The 14,637-nt window shown below is 53.1% G+C and overlaps 2 protein-coding genes across 5 annotated transcripts in view; both read right to left on the minus strand.

Moving 5' to 3' along the window:
- The window catches only part of DENND4B (DENN domain containing 4B), a 19,014-nt gene extending 14,295 nt beyond the window's left edge, over positions 1 to 4,719 (minus strand). Inside the window, exons 1-6 of the mRNA XM_012813007.2 lie at positions 4,217 to 4,719; positions 2,085 to 2,424; positions 1,207 to 1,459; positions 889 to 958; positions 522 to 691; positions 205 to 449 (exon numbers count right to left, since the gene is read on the minus strand). Coding sequence (XP_012668461.2) covers positions 205 to 449; positions 522 to 691; positions 889 to 958; positions 1,207 to 1,459; positions 2,085 to 2,424; positions 4,217 to 4,316 — 1,178 coding nt within the window. The 5' untranslated portion in view covers positions 4,317 to 4,719. The remainder of the gene's footprint in view (positions 1 to 204; positions 450 to 521; positions 692 to 888; positions 959 to 1,206; positions 1,460 to 2,084; positions 2,425 to 4,216) is intronic.
- Positions 4,720 to 6,017: 1,298 nt separating this feature from the next.
- CRTC2 (CREB regulated transcription coactivator 2) overlaps positions 6,018 to 14,637 on the minus strand; it is a 13,735-nt gene continuing 5,115 nt past the window's right edge. For 2 of the 4 annotated variants that reach the window (XM_003802269.2, XM_023508319.1), the window contains exons 2-14: positions 13,074 to 13,175; positions 12,868 to 12,984; positions 11,999 to 12,060; positions 11,290 to 11,358; positions 11,031 to 11,134; positions 10,901 to 10,930; positions 10,666 to 10,730; positions 10,491 to 10,540; positions 10,134 to 10,378; positions 9,376 to 9,776; positions 7,433 to 7,702; positions 6,791 to 6,977; positions 6,018 to 6,672 (exon numbers count right to left, since the gene is read on the minus strand). In XM_003802269.2, coding sequence (XP_003802317.1) covers positions 6,452 to 6,672; positions 6,791 to 6,977; positions 7,433 to 7,702; positions 9,376 to 9,776; positions 10,134 to 10,378; positions 10,491 to 10,540; positions 10,666 to 10,730; positions 10,901 to 10,930; positions 11,031 to 11,134; positions 11,290 to 11,358; positions 11,999 to 12,060; positions 12,868 to 12,984; positions 13,074 to 13,175 — 1,923 coding nt within the window. In that variant the 3' untranslated portion in view covers positions 6,018 to 6,451. The remainder of the gene's footprint in view (positions 6,673 to 6,790; positions 6,978 to 7,432; positions 7,703 to 9,375; positions 9,777 to 10,133; positions 10,379 to 10,490; positions 10,541 to 10,665; positions 10,731 to 10,900; positions 10,931 to 11,030; positions 11,135 to 11,289; positions 11,359 to 11,998; positions 12,061 to 12,867; positions 12,985 to 13,073; positions 13,176 to 14,637) is intronic. The other 2 variants (XM_023508318.1, XM_023508320.1) reach the window with 2 other exon arrangements.

Genomic DNA, 14,637 nt, shown 5'->3' on the forward strand with positions numbered 1-14,637 from the left:
CCTTAGGTGTACGTGGCTGGCGCCTTAGCCGGTTGAGCTATAGGCGCCGAGCCCAGCCAATGACATTTTTGCAATGAACAAACTACAACTTCACACTGAGGCCCTGTCCACTACCTGTGGCCAGCACCCCACCTACATTCTTATCTCTCAGGGCCTCCCCATCCCTTCTGGACCCTTGCCCAATGGCAGGGCAGCTGTACTCACGCTTCCAAGGGCAGGCGGTGGGGGCCTGAGACAGAGTAGCGGTAAAGGAAGGTGAGGAAGGCGCGGAAGGCGGGGAAGGCAGGCCAGCGGGACAGCACAGCAATGGCACGCCGGCTACGCACGGCACGGCCCCCCAGTGCCCGGCCCCGCTCCACAGCGCTCAGCAGGCCCAACACTCGCGCTTGCCGCTCTGACAGCCTGGCCCTCGGGAATGCCTCATAGAATTGCAGGGCAGCACCATACACCTGGCAGGAGGCAGAGGAACAGTCAGGAAGGCCCTGTACAGCCTGGACCCCTCCCATCCCCCACACACCCACCTTATCACCAGCTGCACCCGTGAGCACAAAGGTGGAGAAGACGGGCACAGGGTACTTGGTCTGGGCAGGCCAGCATTCGATAGTGGCCCCCATGGGCAGGCAGAAGACGGGCACTGACTCAGGCAGTGGAAATGCCTCATTGTCCTTCTCCGGGTAGCGGCCCAGCAACTCTGCAACCCCAGCAGAGAGGGGGTACCCAACAGGAGGAGGGTCCATCAGACTCCAGGGGAAGGAGCCAGGGGATCCCAGAGGAGAGCCAAGTGGCAAAGAGGAAGTAAATTCTGGGGGACACAATGGTGCCAGCCATGAAGCACCAGGGCAGAGGAACAAGGAGGGTCAGGGTTCAGGGACAAAGAGGGCTACTCACCTGCCTCATACACCAGTGTGTTGGCCTTGGCCAGGCCCACCTTGTAGCATAGGTACACTGCTGGGCCCCACTGCCCCAGAAATGGCAAGAGACAAGCATATACATAGCTAACAAGGGTTTCTGAGGTCCATTGCTCTTCACCACCCCTAAATAAATCTTTCATCTTTAGAGATCCCATTAATAACTATCCCCCACAGCCAGAGTCACCCCTCTGGGCCCACCCTTGCTGTCAAAGGCCTTGGTTCCAGAATACTCTTTATGCCTAGTGTCCACTCTTCTACTAAGATGGCCCAGGTCTCAGCTCTTGGCCTCACTCACCATGCCAGGGTTGAGGTTGCGGGGCAGCCGGCAGTAAGTATGAGGAGTGCCCTCACCCTTGCTGGGCAGTACCAGGCAGAGGTCAGTGATGCCCAGGGCATGCAGCCCTGCCCCCTCTGCTGCCCGCCGATAAGTGAGGTAGGTACGGGGGTGTCCAGGGCCTGGAGGAGCCAAGTTGGCCGAGTGGCTGTAGGGCGTTGTGTCAAGCACTTGGAAGCCAGGCTTGGGACGCTCCTTCCCCTCATACAGTACCCTTGGCACAGAGAGCAGAAATGTCAAGAGATCAGGGTAGACGAAAAAGACCTCAAGGCTGCCATACCTGCCTATCTAGTCCCTAAACCTGCATTGGACCTTCAGCTTTGTCAAACTCCAACACCAGAGCCTATCTCTTCTAGCTGAACTCTACCCTCTAGAATCCCACGCTCCCTCACTAGCCCTTGGCTTTACTTCTTGTTAGTAACAACCTCACAAGCTTCCATGGCTCTCATATGCATTAATGAAAACTAGGAACAATATAAGCAATCAGTGATGTGCCTGTGCCAAGTCCCTTACATGGGTTATCTCATGTAATCATCTCAGTTGTTATCCTATGAGGAGGTTTTATCCTGACAAAGATGAGGGGACGGGCCCAGAGGGGCTCAATAACCTGCTCAAGCTCACAGTGCTCACAAGCAGTGCACTAGCAGAGGGACCCAAATCTGTGAGAGCTATAGGGTGTCTTGTCAAGCACATACAACTTCAGTCCCCCCCACTCCCGGCTACTCACCCAGCCTACTCCCATTCTCGGTGCCTTTCCCTTGTCCCTGACCCAATCTCTTCCTATCTCACCCAAATCCCTCCTAGCCTTCCCTAGTGCTAGCATGGGTAGGGACACCCACCCCAGCTCAACAAGGGGGGGCTTGTCACGGCCCCTGCGGTAGCAGATGACAGGCTGAGTTCCACCCAGGAGTCCGGCGCTGAGTTCCAAGGGGTAGCCCCCAGTAGAAGCTTGGATACACGTGTAGCCCTGAGGCACCTCCTCGCCTAGTGCCCTAGCGATGACTGCCACATCTGTGATGGGCTCAGCAGGCCGGGGAGGACGCAGGGGTCCACTGGGTTCTGGAACCCATGTTTCTTCTGGGATGGGTGCGCCATTCCCTGCAAGTCCAGCTACCACGAAATAATCTACCAGCCGGGGGGGCCGCTCCTCCGCCATGGCCCCCCCCTCACTCACTGCATCTAGAATGGTCAAGTGGGAGAGAGATGAAGAAAGTAAGGTGGGGTTGCCATGGCAACCAGGGTGACCCCCACCACAAACACACCTTGCTCCTCTCCTCTTCCTAATTCTTCCAAGGAAAGGCAGGATAAGTGGTCAGCCAATCCTGAACTCTCCTGCCTGTGACATCATCAGGCTCTTGCAGCCCACAGAGCTCCTTAAAGAGATCAGGCCCCTCCCACTTAGTGGTACCAGCCCTCACTCCTAAGAACCCAACAGGCATGACATTGTGGGTTTGACACTGTGCTATTCATGTAGCCCTTGAGGAGAGGCCCACCTCTCCTCACTCTATGCATAGAGTTATAACATCACAGAGATCACAATCTTTTCTGTAAGCCTGCCATGACATCATCCAATCTGGGCATGAGGTCATACCTATACAGTTTTTTTAAGGGTTTCCGACCTTCCTACTCTAACATTGTAAGACTCTCATGATCCAGCAAATGTTCTTAGGTTCTTTATGGGAAACCCCACAAAACCCAAGTGTTAAGAGTCTTGTCACCAGACTCCAGTGCCCTTTTTCCCTTCTTAACTCCGCCAGCCTGGCCAAAAAACCCACTGTTCTCTTCTAAGACCTTAGGTATCTCCATTTAGGCCCAAAGTAGCTATGGGAGACAGTCCCAGCCTCCCCACAATCTCCCCCCTGGAACCTGAGAAACAAGGCCCACAGCGATAGCCCTTCAGTAACTGTTCTCACCTGTCTCCATGGCCCAACCCCCAGGAGCAGGAGCCCCAAGGGTCCTGAGGTGCCCCACAGTGCAGAAGTGAGTAAAGAGCCTGGTGGGTGGCTCCCAGCAGAGGGTGGGAGGCACGTGGGGGCGCTTAGAGGGGAAGGGGGGGTCACTTCCTGAAACAGAGGGGAAGCAGCAGCCCAGAGGAAGTCAGCTTGTGGGTGTGTGATGGGTGCCAGCACAGCATCATGCCAAGTGTAACCTCCTACTACAGGACCCTGAGCAAGGCAGACATGGCTCTGCAGGGTTCCAGAATGTTAAGTCCTACTCACTGCCTGCTCTCCCCAAAAGAGAGAGCTAGGCAATCTCACAGACCCAAGCTGGCTCTCTTCTTAACTTGGCCTTTGGACACACACACCCCTCCCAAGCGCTGCTAAATTTAGCCTCCGCGTCTGGGAGGTGAAGCCAGGAGTCAGCATCAGCCTCCTGATTTAACTCTAGAGCACAGCCCTGTCCTTATCCACTGCACACAATTCGAGTCCCATGCCCAAAGCATAGGCAGAAACCATCAGGTAGAACTAACGGGCAAATGGGTGACAGCCACCCGCGGGACCTGTGCACTCGGGCCTCCCGGCACTCAGGCTGGGAAGTCTTGCAGGAAGCAGCGCTTTCGCCAGGGAAAGGCAACACGCACAGGAGCCACCCCGGGTCCCAACGCCGGGCGATGAGAAGTTCAGGTTGGGGCAAAGGGCGCGCAGAGGGAGGAGAGGCGGCGGAAGAAGAAGGAGGGCAGAGAGAAGCGAGCGCGCAGGATGCCAAGGACGTGACAGCAGCAGTGCCGGCCGCCGCATGACCCGAGGGGAGGGAGGCGGCTCCGACTCCAGCCCCCGCAGGAGCAGAAGAGGAGCCGGATGCCCGGCACCTCCTGCGTACTCCGGGCTGTGTCCTCCCTCCACTTTCACTTCCCCAAGAGAGAGGAACCAGAACAGATGTGCAGCTCGGGAGAACAGCTGGGGTCTATCCCCGCCCAGACTGCGCGTCCTCCCTCCTTCCCCGCCCGCCGCCCCGCCTGGTCCAGCCCTACCTGCCGGCCCCGCGACTCCCCGGCCGGCCGGCCCGCTGGCGGGTGGTCGGGAGGGCGGGCTGGCGGGCCGGCGGGCGGCAGGCGACCCAGCCCCGGACATGGCGCTCCCGCTCGGGCGGCGAGGGAAGGAAGAGGCGGCCGAAGGCAGCAGGGCGCGGGGCGCCGTGGAGGGAGATCTCAGCGGTCCCAGCGTCCCCGCCGTGCTACGCCGGGACCGTGCCGCCGCGCCGCTCGCTTCGGCAGCTCGGCCCACCCAGCTCCTGCGGCGCCGGAGCCTCAGCGCTCCTCCGCGTGCCCGGCTTTTTCTACTTCCCCAGGCGCCCTCCCTGACCGTGGGCACCGCTGCTAGCGCCCCCCCACCTCCCTTCCTCGGCCGGCGGCCGTGACCCTGGGCAAGCGCGTTCCCAGTGTCCAGCCTCCTGCAGCGCGACCCCTGGCGGCTGGGAGGGCTCGCTGCACTCAGACGTTTGCAGACATCCCGCCGGTGCCGCAGGACACTGACCCCAGCCGGCCCCAGAGTCAGAGGCACGCGCCCATCCTGCAGTCAGATGTGTGCTTTCCTCTGCGAAGGTGAAGGCCCTTAAGGCTCAAGCTGTGGGGGCCTGGGTGGCTCCCCCCACTTCCAGGTTTGGGGCACGTTGCATTCCCTTCCGGCATGAGCCAGAAGCTCTCAGTTCTCTTTTCTGTAAATGACAAGAGCTTTGGAAAGAGGAAGAGGCCAGGACTGCGGGGTGTGGAATAGAGTAGTGGTGGAGGGGCACTGTGGGTAAGAAAGAAGAGGTCCAAATGGTCAAAAAGCTAGCAACCCAATCCAGAAAGAGGAGAGCTATGTAGAACACGGATGGCATTCAAAGATGTGTTCAAGTAAAACTAAAATCTGAGTGGATTACAGTGGAGAGTGAAGCAAATCCACACGCAGTTGTGGGGGTGTGTGGGAGTGGGGTCTCACTTCCTTGAGACCTAGGAGCATGTGGTTAGAGGCAGGTCCTTTAAACTTAAAAGGGCCATAAAGAAGAGCCAGCTGAGGGCGGTGCCTGTGGGTGAGTAGGGCGCAGGCCCCAAATCTGAGGGTGGCAGATTTGAGCCCAGCCTTGGCCAAACTGCAACAAAAAACAGCCAGGCATTGTGGTGGGTGCTTGTAGGCCCAGCTGCTGGGGAGGCTGAGACAAGAAAATCGCCTAAGCCCAAGAGCTGGAGGTTGCTATGAGCTGTGATGCCACAGCACTTTACCCAGGGCAACAAAGTGAAACTCTGTCTCAAAAAATAATTTTTTTTTTGGTTGCAGTTTTTGGCTGGGCTTGAACCCCCACTTCTGGTATATGGGGCCAGTGCCCTACCCCTTGAGCCACAGGCACTGCCCCTCAAAAAAATAAAAAGAAAGACGAGCCAGCTGAGACCAAATGCCCTCTTCTTGGAAGCCTCAGCACTGGCTGGCTACCCCTAGCAAAGCTGGAGTCTTTCTACTGGAAACAACAGGCCCATGAACTCAGCTAGCAAACACCTCTACCGCTGAATCCTCTTAGCTTACTACCAGGCCTTGGGTTGAGGAAGAGTAGTAACTTGTCAGGCCAAAGCCCCCATTCCTTGATGTTACAGCAGGGCCAGATACATAAAGCAGGGCACGCAAGTGACTTCCTGCTGTTATGGAAGCCTACATCCATCCTGGGTCCCCCTGTCCAATGCTAGGTACAAATCCTGAGATTGCAGGGCTCTTCCACAAAGCACAACAAATAAAAGGGCCTATGACCAAAAAACTCCCTACATCCCCAGCCATACCTCAAATAGCCAACCACACCAAGAGTTTGATAAGATTTTTTTATTAACATATAATATAATTAATAAAAAATAACATCCACTCTGGCTCTCTCCTCCAACTGCAAGGGGAAGAGTGGTGAGGAGGGGCTGGTGCACTGCTCACCCCTAGGCATCTGGACAAGCCCTACCTCCAGGGCCCCCCTCTACCCCCTGCTCTCCAACAGGCTCTGACCTCCATACAGATGGTTCAAAGTTACAAAGGCTTTAGTCCCTCCCTTGAGCTCCCCCAGGCCTACCCCTTGTGCAGAATACAGAAGAAACCTGGACAAACCCGTGGCTTTTTCTCATTCTTGGAATTCTTCATTCATGCTAGAAAGAGGATCTGGGGGCAGAGAGTAGAGTCTCTACTGGCCAGGGGGAAGGGAGGGAAGGGACCATGATAGGGGACAGGGCCAAAAAAAGGGATGTTGACGATGTCCCTCACTGGAGCCGGTCACTGCGGAATGAATCCTCTACTGCAGGGTCGGGCAGCAGGGCGCAGGGGTCACTCAGCATGTTGAGCCCTTCTAGGCCCAGTGGCTCCATGTGTAGCTCATCTTCTAGCCCCAGTCCCAGTTCCAACCCAGCTGTGGACACCTCAAAGCCAGGCACTCCGGCCAGGGCTGCTGCAATCTCCTTAGAGAAACCTGGAGAAGAGTCTTCTGTAGATAGAGGAGATGGGTGAGGGCCCCTTCCCCTACAAACTCTTATGAGACCCCTTAATATTTCAACTGTGTCCCTCCTTCCTTCGGTTCTCCATCTCTACCCATACCCCCTCACCTGTGAGGATGATGTTAGGCTCTGAGCCATGGCGGGAACAATGGGTCAAGTTCTCGTGGTTGAGAGTGTGGGAATCCTGGGGGCCACCTACTGGCCTTTCTCCCCCTGAAAATCCAGGCCCTTCAGAAAAGCCAGAGGGATCCAGTGCCAGGCTGGCTGATGGGCTCTCCATGCTGAACTGCTCCAGCTATAGACACACAGACCTTGAGAAAGTGGGCTTTGGAATAGGCGTTCCTGCTTGGACCTGCCTCACCCTGCTAACACATCCCCTTTACCAAGCAATCTTCATCCACCTCAGATACAGAGGCAATGACAGAGGGAGATGGCAGCAAGCAGAGCAACAAAAGCAAGCACGGGGCCCGAAGTAGGTGTGGGCACCGTACCTGCTGGGCCAGAGCATGTGCATGCCAGGAAGAGAACGGGTCAAGGCAGCAGTCATCAAAGAGCAAGCTGAGCAGAAATAGAGGGGCAGGAATAGGGGTCAAACGCAGGAAGAAAGGAACTCCAAGCTGGCAGTGCTATGTTACTCAGGGAAGGGGAGCTGTCCCTCCACCTAGATCTCCCAATTCAGAGATATACTCAGAGATATACTCAGGCCCCCTTGACCCACTCTCATCCTCTCCCCTGCTTCTTAGTACTCACGTTCCCCAGGCTGAAGTCATTCATTGGTCGGTGGTAAGACTGCTGCCTGTGCCCACTGGGCCCAGGTGTGTATAGTGTTGCGTAGTGCAGCTGTCTGCCTGGGGGCTGGCCACCTGAGGGCTGCACTGAGCAGGCCTGAGAGGGCAGCCCTGGCTGCTGTAGAGGCTTTGGGGTGGGTGGCTGGGTGGGCAGAACCAGACTTGGGGGGGTATAAGGGTATGGGGGCAGCCGCTGGTCAGTGGGCAGTTTACTGGTGTCCAGGGGGACGCCCTGAAAAGAAGGAGAAAGGGGGAAGCTTACCCCTTCACTGTGCTCCTCAGAAAGAACTCTTAGTCATGGCTTCCTACTCTCTTAAGTTGTAATTATCCTCAAGTTCAATATTCCCATAGGGTTGAGTATAGTTGCTCAAAAACGCACATCAGAATGAAAGTGTAACTGAGTAAGGCTAATACAAGAGCAATTTTGAATTCACTCCAGAAGGAAACCATTTTTTAACTTTGGTACCTGAACTACTGATACATCTCACAAGTGATTAATAACACCACAGTGGAGTTGAGAACTGCTATTCCAGAGCATGGAAGAGGCCAGAGGTAGCAGGAGATGAAGAAAGGAAAGGAGAAAATGAGGAAAGGAAGTTATGCTCACTCCATACCCCAAGAGCAGAGCCCTTGCTGGCCTGGCCTCAATTTTTCCTACAGGAGAGGGGACCTGGGTAAAGATGGAACACAGAACACACATTCCAGGGAATAGCAATGGACAAAGAAAGAGTTGGGCAGAGGAAAGGAAAAGAAGAGCATTAGGGTGAAAGAAAAGGGAGCAGAGATAGCAAAAAAGAAGAAATGGATAGGGAAGGAGGAAAAGGCTGAGAATTTTAGCATTAAGGAAAAAAACCTTTCAAAGTAAAAGTTTTAAATTCTGGTCCCAAATCTCTCTACTTGCTATATAAACTTGTTAAAGTCACACTCCCTTTGGGCCTAAATTTTCTCATCTGTAGAATGAAGGGACTGGGTTTCCTGAACTGAAATTCTCTTGACTCTGAATCCTATGAAAGAAGTGAAAGAAATGGGAGGGGAAGATGAGATGGGGAAAGATACAGGCATGAGAAAAAAGACAAGACCCAAGAAGGGAAAAAAGGGAAAGATTAAGCTACTATTTATCTAGCACATAACTAAGCCAGGCATGGTGCTCAGTACTTTATCTATTTACTTATTTATTGAGACAGAGTCTCACTATGTCACCCTTGGTAGACTGCTGTGGTGTCACAGCTCATAGCAACCTCAAACTCTTGGGCTTAAGCAATTCTCTTGCCTCAGCCTCACAAGTAGCTGGGACTATAGGTGCCCGCCACAACACCCAGCTATTTTTTTTTTTTTTTTTTTTTTGGTTGTAGCTGTCATTGTTGTTTGGCAGGCGCAGGCTGGATTCGAACCCACCAGCTCAGGTGTATGTGCCTGGCATCCTAGCTGCTGAGCTACAGGCGCCAAGTCCTATTTTTCTATTTTTAGTGGAGAAGGGTCTCAAACTTAAGAGCTCAAGCAATCCACCTGCCTTGACCTCTTGGACTGTAGGATTATTGACCCACCATGCTTGGCCTCAGTACTTTATGTATGTTATTTGATCCTTAAATAACTATCCCTGTTCTATAAATGAGGATACTGAGGTTTATAGAAGTTAAATAACTTTTCCAAAGAGACTGCTAGTAAGAGGCAGAGCCAGGATTTGAAACCAAAAAACTTAATCCCAGAGTTTGCACTCTTAAGCAAGAAGAGGTAAGATGGATAAAAGATGGGGCAGGTGGAAAACAGAGGACTGGTAGGGGATGGATGAGACAAGCAGTGCAGGAAGTAAGGAGAAGAAGTATTTGAGGAAAGAAGGGAGAGAACAAACAAGAGAAGAGAAAGGGGAAGGGAGACAGACATGTAGGGAAAGGCAGCCATGCATACCTGAGTGATGGAAGACAAGGTGGGTGACATTGTTGGCGAAAACTGTTTGGGCAGCTGCTGTTGGGACCTTCTGGCGTCGGCTGGGCCCACAGGCAAACTCAGGGGGCTGAGGGGCACACGGCGGTGGCGGGGAGAGGCCCCAGGGGTAGAAGCTGGGTAAGGGAGGGCACCCAGAACAGGGGATGAAGTAGAGGAGGAGGAGGAGGAAAGGGCAGGGGCACTGAGTGAGGGATGGCCCAGGGAAGTAGTGGGCAGTGCATGGCGGGCCAAGGAGGAGGCTGGTAGTGAGGGATGGCTGTGGGAGCCCTGGAGCTGGGGCTGGGGACTGCTCAGAGAAGCCTGGAGATTAGGATTGCTTAGGGAGGACTGCAGGGATGGGTGGCTGAGAGGTGAGTGAAGTCCTGCGGGTACAGACAAAAACCAGAGACGCCAACATTACTGATGGTAACTAGTCCCCCTTCCACCCATAATGGGCCAGCAGTGACCAGACTATGAAAGTGGCAACACAATGTCCTTCCTACTTCGTCCCTGACAGTGAGATTGGTACTGCCCACCTGAGGGCTGCACTCCATCTTCTTTCTAGGAAAAGCTACATCTACCAGATCTTACTGGTTGAGAACTAGTTAGGGAACTTAGGGTACAGAGGTGATGGCTAGTGTCGGCAGTCACAAGAGGATCTCAGATGCTCAAACCTCCCTCCCTTTCATCCCTCTAACTAAGCAATACCCAGTGTGGACATGGCCAGGACAGCCACTCACCTGGTACATCATAGCCCGGGCCCAGGCCCAGGCCTCCACTGATGCCCAGGTGGGTCATGGTGTGGGTCAAATTGGACGTACTGTTGCCCCCACTCAAGCTAGGGTAAGCTGTCTCTTCGGGATCCAGGGGAGTGGGCAGCGGTGGGGGAAAGTGCAGATTGGTGAGGTCAGGTAGGGAGCCCCCCGTGTTCATAGCAGGTGGGAGGACAGGCACACTGGCAGGCTGGTCAGGAGACGGAAAGATGCTAACAGAAGAGAAAAAAGCATGGGAGGCCATGGTCAAGGAATAACAGAGATCAGTCTCCTAATCTGCCTCTCTGACCTCCACCTCTTAGCCAGTCTCATTAGGGTACTTACTTAATTCCAGGGACTTCACAGGACCGAGGTCGGGAGGAAGATGATGACAGCTGAGGGAGAATGTAGAAAATGAGGACAGTGCTCAGTGGAAAACTCAAGACTTCCCTGGAAGTCTTGTCCCATGGAGAGGGAACAGCAGAGGGATAGTGGGTAGTACCCAGTGGGCCATGCCTACCTTCTTAGCATCCCATGGTTTCAGCAAATGCTTGTCATCTAGCAAGTTCTCCTCAATAGCAGGGACTTGAAAGAGAAAGACTGGTGATTGGGAGTGTGGAAAAGGAGCCAGTAAAGCAGATAGGAAGCAAAGGCAGGTGGGAAGGAGTCCTGCTCCTTGAACCTACACAAAATCTCCAACAACCACCCAGAAAGACTTTGGCCTTCACTACCTACAAGTGGTGAAGGACACATACCTTTGGAGTCCATTTCACCATCCAGAAAACCTGAAGAAGATACAGTGGTGTTGGCTGCAGTGCCCTCTTACCTACCTTCTTCAAAGCAAAGCTCCATGGTTACTTCTAACCTTGGGACATGGCCACTTACCCCCACGTCGGCTAGGCAGGATGCTGGGAGGTGTGGGGACTGGATAAGTGTCCTGGGGACTGGGGTTCATCACGCTTGTGTGAAGGGCAGAGTCAGAGCTTGTCCTGTGCAGGGAGCAGACATGAGCTGGTACCAGTAATAGTTTTCTAGTTCCCAGGGGAAAACACTAGCTGGACTAGAACAGGGTGGGGATGAGGGAGTAGAGCCCCTGAAACTACAGATAAGGAAGATGTGGCCCAAAGAAGGCAAAGACCATCACCTGTTAAGTGCAGACGGTAGTCGAAACAACTGCCCCTTCTCTGCAGAGAAATTCCCCCAGGGCACCATCCTGGATTGGAGAAACAAAGCCATTAAGAGAGGTAGCAGTGGACAAGAACAGTGGGCATAGAGGCTGGAAAATGTAGGGCAGCCAAGGTGGAAGTGAATGAATGGGCCAGGCACCCAGGATCATGCCTCTTCCTTTTTGGTTCCTTCTGTGGATCTCCTCTCCCAATCTCAAGAGATTTTGAAATGTCTCAATTTCTCTCTGTTAAGACAAACTGAATGGGACTCCTGAGTTGCCCAGCAACTCTGCTAGGTATGCGTTTCAGAAGTGAAATGGACAAGGAATGGAGTTCAGAAGTCTAAGACTCTATATCTGGCAACCAACCTTGGTATTATGTAGAAGGCAGCCATTTTCACCTGCTACCCTGCCCTTCTCCCTCCCCATTACACACACCTACTCTGGCTACAGCTCCCATTGGTCCTCCACTGGCTGGACCAGAAGGCTTGGCCACTCACTTGTGTCAACATGGCCAAGACTGGACTCTGACCCACCTACTCCACCTTCCCCCACCCCTTTCAGCCCTGCTACTATAGGAGGTACTATTGAAACTCTAGCCTAGTAATCCCAGCCCCAACCCAAGGTCCTTCTAGAAACATGTCAGAGAGTGAGCATGAGATTCTGCCTGCCATGGTCACTTACTTACCTTCTCCAGCTGGACTCTGGGGGAGGAGATAAATAAGCAGGACTATAAGGAGAGCTGTCAATGTGAACAGCACCAGTTAAGGAAAATGGTGGAGAGGAACTAGATCAGCTGGAGACCAGACAAGAATAATAGAGGCAGCAAATGAGATGCTTCAAGAAATACACACCTTTCTCTTCTACAAGGATCAACAATGGAAAAGAAGGGAATCAAGACTAACAGAGCAGCTTGGCACCTGTGGCTCAAGTGGCTAAGGCGCCAGCCACGTACACCTGAGCTAGTGGGTTCGGATCCAGCCCGGGGCGCCAAGCAACAATGACGGCTGCAACCAAAAAATAGCCGGGTGTTGTGGCAGATGCCTGTAGTCCCAGCTACTTGGGAGGTAGAGGCAGGAGAATCGCTTAAGCCCAGGAGTTGGAGGGTACTGTGAGCTCTGATGCCATGGCACTCTACCCAGGGTGACGGCTTGAGGCTCTGTCTCAAAAAAAAAAAAAAGAAGACTAACGGTGCAAGAAAAATATGAGAATAGGGGTTGGGGGGAGAGGTCTTGTAGACCTCAGAGGTTGAAAGAAACCTAAGAACAGAGATGTGAGGAGGAGGGACCACACCTTTTAGCAGGAGACTTATCAGAGAAAACCGCTTCTGCAAACAAAGAGTGAGCTGAAATAAGAACACTCAGAGCCAGTCTGAGACAGCCAGAGATAGAACGCACAGTCTTAGGAGAAACAACTCCCTATCACAGGAACCAGGACTTTTCTAGGAGGCTGGCAAAGGAGAGCTCCTAGAAAAGGGTCAGACTGGATAACCATTAAAGTCCCTGAGGAACCCGCCACCCACCAGACCAGACCCCCCAAATCTTCTGTGAAGGATATATGGCGGGGGTAACGGCGGAGAGGGGACACCATTCTGCGGGCATCTCGTTGCACCCGTTCCACCAGCCCATGGTGCCTCGTGCTCCTTGATGAATCTAAAGGTGAGTGGAGGGGGCTCTGCCAAACCAGACAGGTAAGTCAGGAAAAGAGGCAGCCTAAGAACCTCCACCCCACCCCACCTCCCGCCTCGGCTGGTATCTACTTACCTGGAACTCAGCCAGGCTGCAGCCAATCTGGTTGACATCGGGTAGAGAACCACCATAATGGGAGCTCCTTGTGTATGCCAGCCGTAGTTTTTGGGCCTGCAACTGAGAAATGAGGGACAAATGGGAATGTCAGGGAGGGTACTAAGCACTGTTCCCTCTAGCCATCCTTACCATCTTTGTCACCAGAACATGCTGGTGCTTTTAAGAAACTTGCCAGGGTAGGTGTGCAGTGGCTCATGCCTATACTCCCAGCACTTTGTGAGGCCAAGGCAGGTGGATTACTGAGCTCACAGGTTCGAGACCAGCCTAAGCAAGAGTGAGACCCCATCTCTAAAAATAACCAGGCTTTGTGGTAGGTGCTGGGGAGCCTGAGGCAAGAAAATTGCTAGAGCACAAGAGTTAAGAGATTTCTGTGAGCTATGACAGCACTTTACTGAGGGCAACAAAGTGAGACTCTGTCTCCAAATTAAAAAAAAAAAAAAAAACAAGAAAAGAAAAGAAACTAGACAGTGGCCAAGTGCTGTAGTTCACTCACACCTGTAATCCCAGCACTCTGGGACTCTGGGAGGCCAAGAGTTTGAGACCAGCTAGGATAGTCAAGACTATGTCTCTATAGAATTTTTTTTTTTAGAGACAGAGTCTCACTTTATAACCTTCAGTAGAGTGCTGTGGTGTCACAGCTCATAGCAACTTCCAACTTCTGGGCTTAGGTGATTCTCCTGCCTCAGCCTCCCAAGTAGCTGGGACTACAGGCGCCCACCATAACGCCTGGCTATTTTTTTGTTGCAGTTTGGCCAGGGCTGAGTTTGAACCCGCAACCTTCAGTATACAGGGCCAGTGCCCTACTCACTGAACCACAGGCACTACCCTACAGAAAAAATGTTTAAATAAAAGAAAAAAAAGAAACCTATAATCCTAGCACTTTGGAAGCTGAGGCGGGTAGACTGCTTAAGCTCAGAAGTCCAAGACCGGCTCGGCGCCTGTGGCTCAAACGGCTAAGGCGCCAGCCACATACACCTGAGCTGGCGGGTTCAAATCCAGCCTGGGCCCGCCAAACAATAATGATGACTGCAACCAAAAAAAATTGGCCAGGCGTTATGGTGGGCGCCTGTAGTCTTAGCTAGTTGGGAAGCAGAGGCAGGAGAATTGCTTGAGCCCAGGAGTTGGAGGTTGCTGTGAGCTGTGATGTCACAGCACTCTACCCAGGGCGACAGCTAGAGTCTCTGTCTCAAAAAAAAAAGAAAGAAGTCCAAGACCAGCCTGAGCAAGAACAAGATCCATCTTTACTAAAAATTTAAAAAGGGCAGAGCCTGTGGCTCAAGGAGTAGGGCACCGGCCCCATATCCTGGAGGTGGTGGGTTCAAACCTGGCCCTGGCCAAAAACTGCAAAACAAAAAATTAAATTAAATTAAAATTAAAATTAAAGAAAAAAAAAAAAACGCTAGTCAGGCATTGTGGTAGATGCCTGTAGTTCCAGCTACTTGGGGGGCTAAGGCAAGAGGATCACTTGAGCCCAAGTGTGTGAGGTTGCTGCGAGCTATGATGATGCCAGGGTACTCTACCC

Source organism: Otolemur garnettii, unplaced genomic scaffold (assembly GCF_000181295.1).
Source record: "Otolemur garnettii isolate 467f Iridium unplaced genomic scaffold, OtoGar3 scaffold00244, whole genome shotgun sequence".
In the NCBI taxonomy this organism is placed as follows: domain Eukaryota; kingdom Metazoa; phylum Chordata; class Mammalia; order Primates; family Galagidae; genus Otolemur; species Otolemur garnettii.